The sequence below is a fragment of the Echinops telfairi genome, unplaced genomic scaffold (genome assembly GCF_000313985.2).
Source record: "Echinops telfairi isolate 266 unplaced genomic scaffold, ASM31398v2 ScPeMD7_7420;HRSCAF=8458, whole genome shotgun sequence".
Classification (NCBI taxonomy): domain Eukaryota; kingdom Metazoa; phylum Chordata; class Mammalia; order Afrosoricida; family Tenrecidae; genus Echinops; species Echinops telfairi.
In genome coordinates, this window is record NW_022111320.1 from 47,332,851 (window position 1) to 47,337,524 (window position 4,674).

Here is a 4,674-nt window from a genome sequence, read left to right on the forward strand (position 1 = left end):
CCCCCCCCCCCCTTCTTCAGCTGTAGGACGTGGGTCAGCCTCTGTCCCAGGGCTCTAGACTCAGTATGCAGGTGCGTGTCACACAGTTAGTGTTTGCTGCCCTTCATTTTTAAACTGCTGCTTAAAGGCCAGGGAAAGGAGACCCAATGTGTAGGGGACACTGAGCCTCTTAAGGGTGAAGGGCTTATTTGGGGGTGGCTACGAGCGCTGGTAGAGCAGCACATGGACGTAACAATTCCCCTGACCTATGAAGGCTTTTGGAGGCAGCTAGACGTTCCATCACCGATGAGGGGCTCCATGGGAAATTCCATTATCTCCTGATCCCCCTGCTTCCGTGACTATCTCGGAGCCTTTCTTATCTATGTACCACAATTTTTACAAAAAGGGTTTACAGGGTGAGGTTGGAGGGTGGGGAGGGCCGAGCCAGCAGGCTGCAATTCCACCCACTCCCACAAGGTGGCGATAGCCGAACAGGGTCCCTCTTTCTCCCTCCGCTGCCTCCCAATGCTGATCATCCTAATCTACTCTGGTTTATGTCTTAATGGATTTCTTTTTATTGTGAATTAGGGGGTTGGGGGTTTACATTTCAGACTATTAACAGTCTGAACCACTCATCAGCACCCCCACCCCCATTCTGCCCCCATCCCCAGTTTCTCTTCCCCCTCGCCTGGGCCCCGTCCTCCTTCTACCCAAGTTCAAACCTGTCAACCTAGGCCCTTGCTTCCTCCTCCTCCCCTTGGGGGCCTCCAGGGTCTGCTCCCTGTGGTTCTGATTTTTACCCTGCAGCAGTGGTCTCATCTAATATGTGTGTCTTGGGCAGACTAACCTCACTCCGCATAGTGTTCTCCGAGCCCATCCGTGTCTTGGGGCGTTTCGTGGTTTCGTGGTCCCATGTCTGTATCCATTCTGCCACTGGCGGGCACTTGGGCCGTTTCCGGCCTCTGGCTGCCGTGAACATCGGAGCACATATAGCGTTGGTGCTGCGGCGCCGGCCTCTCCCGGCTGTGCACCCGTGTACCTGGCAGCTAGCTGTCGGAGGAGTTCTAATGGCTTTCCATCAGGCTCCTGCCGATTGACAGACCCGCCCGCAGTAGGTGAGCGTTCTGGTGGCCCCATACCTTCCCCAGCCTGGGCCGTTTCCTGTTGCTTGTTCGTTAGGTGGTCACGCTCTGTGATTGCTCATCGCTGTCCATCCTAATCCTTTGCATCGTCACAATCCAAAGACGTCTCTGTAATTCTTCTCAGCAGTGGCCAAAGTCAGCCGCTCTGAGTGAGAGCTGAGTGGAGGGGAGCTCAGAAAGAGTGGCGGGAGCCTGGCTGCCTGGGCAGAAGGCTCCTATAAGGTTCTCCCAGGAAGGTTCCCATCTCCACCGTGACCGTCATTCAACCTGCTGGGGCACCGGAGCAGGTTGCTTTGTGTTTGTGCCCCGTTGCTTCCCCCAGCTGCCCGGTCAGAGGCAGCCATGCAGCGGTTTTCTCTGGTCAGCTGAAAACTGTTGCTGTGTTTGTTGTTGTTGCCGCCAGTGGCCGTGTAGCCCACCCCAAGTACAGCGGGCCCCGTGCCTGACAGAGCGACATGCTGCCCGTCCTGTGCTGCTCTCGGGATGGCTGGCAGGTCTCCGCCCCACTCCCTGGCCTCTTGTTTGCTGAGGCTTCCTGAGGTCAATCACCTGGCCCTTCTTCTGGCTCTGCCCCAGCCTGGACTCTCCGCCAAGACTGTGCAGTCTCCGCTGTGCCGCAGGTGCAGCATCCGGGACTCAAACCTGCGCCTCCCATGCAGAAACGGGAGCACTACCGCCGAGCTACCTCCCTGCCCCCCTGTTTACACAGTGGAGTTCTAATGAGGTGGAAGGCGAAGATGGCCTCTAACTTCAGAGTCAGCGGTTCGAACCCGCCAGCGGCTCCTCAGGAGAAAGAGAGGCTCTCTGCTGCCTTGAAGAGTGACAGTCTTTTCTGCCCTGCCCGCTGGGGTCACTTTGCGTTGGACTGGACACAGTGGCAGTGAGGGACTCCACAGCCGACCCATCTCCTCTCCCGTGTTCTTCCCCAGGGAGCCGTTCCGTCAGCTGCTGGCCCAGGGCCTCATCAAGGGGCAGACCTTCCGCCTCCCTTCTGGGCAGTATCTGCAACGAGAAGACGTCAACCTCACAGGTAAGAGAGCCTCGAGGAATGAATGGCCCATGTGCCCCTGTCCAGGTCCCTGTAGAGAGCCAGGGAGCGGGCTCAGGTGTGCAGCCGGGGCTGCCTGGGGGATCTCGGAAGAGACGCTGAGGTCTCATGGTCTCTTGCTCTGGACCTGCCCCTTCCGAATGCTGGTGTGGAGACCTGCTGCCTTCCCTGCTGCCCCGGCCCCTGCAGCTCCTTGGTCAGTGCAGCTTCGGGAAGGATTCCCACTTGTACGCCTCCCAGGACTGCTGGCTCCCTCTGCCCTCCTGCCGTCTGCCGAACGTTCAGGGCCCCCTCTGACTCTCCCAGGGGCCTCTCCCACAAGAACAAGATCCCTGGAAATGAATAAGCGCACACTGTGGCCTAGAGGAAGGAGAGCAGGCAAGCCATGTGCTTCAGTGGGATTCTGCCAGCGGACACTTTCAATTGCCCTCCCAGCGCACTGCGCCCTTACCAAATGCCCCGAATTCAGGATCCCGCCTGCCGCACTTGTGTGTCCAGGTCCTGTTCCTGTGCACGCGGCGACCGGGGCGGCGCTGGAGGTGACGTGGGAGAAGATGAGCAAGTCCAAGCACAACGGGGTGGACCCCGAGGACGTGGTGGAGCAGTATGGAATCGACACAGCCCGCCTCTACACCCTGTTCGCCGCCCCTCCCGAGAAGGACATCCTGTGGGACGTGAAGAGTAAGTCGCCTCCCGGCCCACCCTCACCCCCACCCCTGCCTGCTTCCGCTGTCACCCGGAGGCTTGGGACCGTGGGCTCAGAAGGAATTGGGGAAGGAAATGTCTCTGCTGAAGGCAGTGGTAGCGACTTCAAGGACTGGGTCCTATGAAGCATGTCACCATTTGCTGACCGGCCACACTATTCTTAGACCCTTGTTCTCCGGGTCAAGACCCCTGCTGCGAAAAGCGGACCCCCAGCCCTCACCAGGACTCGACTTTTGAACAAGGGCCCTGGTGGTTCTGATGCAGGTTACAGGGACCAGGGGCCTAGAGCTGAGCCATGTACACAGGGGCTGCCTTTCTGCTCCTCGGCCTGCCCTGGTCCAGAGAGCTCTGCCCCTCCTGCCCTGGTCCACAGAGCTCCGCCCCCTCCTGCCCTGGTCCACAGAGCTCCGCCCCTCCTGCCCTGCTCCAGAGAGCTCTGCCCCTTCCTGCCCTGCTCCAGAGAGCTCCGCCCCCTCCTGCCCTGCCTCAAAAGGTTGTGTGGTTGGTGTTGTTTTGGGGTTTGTTTCCCCCAGAAACAGGTGTCGGCAAACTTTTGAGACAGAAGAGCCAATCGTGCCCCTCACAACAATGTACAAGTCAGTTGAGAACCCTGAATATATATTTTCCAAACCAATGAAACCACCAGGATCTGAATAATAAATACCCTTTACAATTTTTATAAATGAAACCGTGATACTTTTATTTTCAATTCCACGGCAGAGCCCTATGGCCGAGAGCTGCAGCTAGCTGAGCCCTGCCCCATAGCAGTGGCATCCTCTGTGCCCAATCTAGGAGGCTCCCGTGAGTGCGGGCCTCTTTAGTCACCCCTGCTCCCCCCCAGCCCCCAAGCAGCCTCTAGAGCCTGTCAGGGGAGATCCATCTCTCCCAAGATGCTCAGATCTAAAATGAAGTAAGGTTAGATAGGTTTGACTATCGGGATATTCCGGAATAAACCAGAGACACCCACGTCCCCTTCCTGTGGTCCCCCCCCATGGGTTGGAATCACAGTCAAGGTGTGAGTCCCTGGGGTGCTTATGAAAAAACGGGCATGGGCACTGGCTCCCCCACTTGACCGAGGGCCAGTGCCAGGAGTCACTCTGTCCCAGGCCTCCAGAGGGTCCTCTTACATGTCCAGGCAATAAGGGCGGGCGCCCAGTCACTGCTGTCTGTCGGGAGCTGTCCCATTGATTTCCCTTTCTCGAGGCCCTGTGTGTGACCCACACCGGAGCAAGTCACCAGGTCTTGCTTCCGCTGAGCCCACGGGTGGGTCAGAACTGCTGGCTCTCTTGGCAGATGGCTTACCAGTTGGCGCCATTGAAGATCAAGGTGAAAGCCAGTTGGGGGGCTGAGTCCTGGGGTGTGCGGATGCAGACACAGGTGCTCCCTGGCCCACCAGGTGATACCTGTGTCTGTAAATAGGCCCCACATGGCGTTAGTCCACTGTGGCTCCCGGCACACTCTGAGAATACAGCGGGGTCAGCAAGCGAGGCCCTCCCGGGGATGAAGTCGTTCACGGGCTGTCCTCAGCCTGGTCACAACCAAATCATTCATTCGTTCTCATTTCTGTCCCTCCCTCACCACCCTCCACTCAGCCGACGCGCTCCCCGGGGTGCTGAGGTGGCAGCAGCGCCTGTGGTCCCTGACGACCCGGTTTATCGAGGCCCGGGCTCAGGAGAAGGCCCCCAGCCCCCAGCTGCTGAGCAACACGGAGAAGGCCGAGGCCAGGAAGCTCCGGGAGTACAAGAACTCGGTCATCGCTCAGGTGGGCGCTGGTGGGTCCCGTAGCCCATCCGTCTGTGG

General features: G+C 58.7%; 1 protein-coding gene across 1 annotated transcript in view; it reads left to right on the forward strand.

Annotated features, from left to right (window-relative positions):
- LARS2 (leucyl-tRNA synthetase 2, mitochondrial) overlaps positions 1 to 4,674 on the forward strand; it is a 165,670-nt gene that overhangs the window by 136,731 nt on the left and 24,265 nt on the right. Inside the window, exons 13-15 of the mRNA XM_045297697.1 lie at positions 2,051 to 2,151; positions 2,668 to 2,850; positions 4,467 to 4,636. Coding sequence (XP_045153632.1) covers positions 2,051 to 2,151; positions 2,668 to 2,850; positions 4,467 to 4,636 — 454 coding nt within the window. The remainder of the gene's footprint in view (positions 1 to 2,050; positions 2,152 to 2,667; positions 2,851 to 4,466; positions 4,637 to 4,674) is intronic.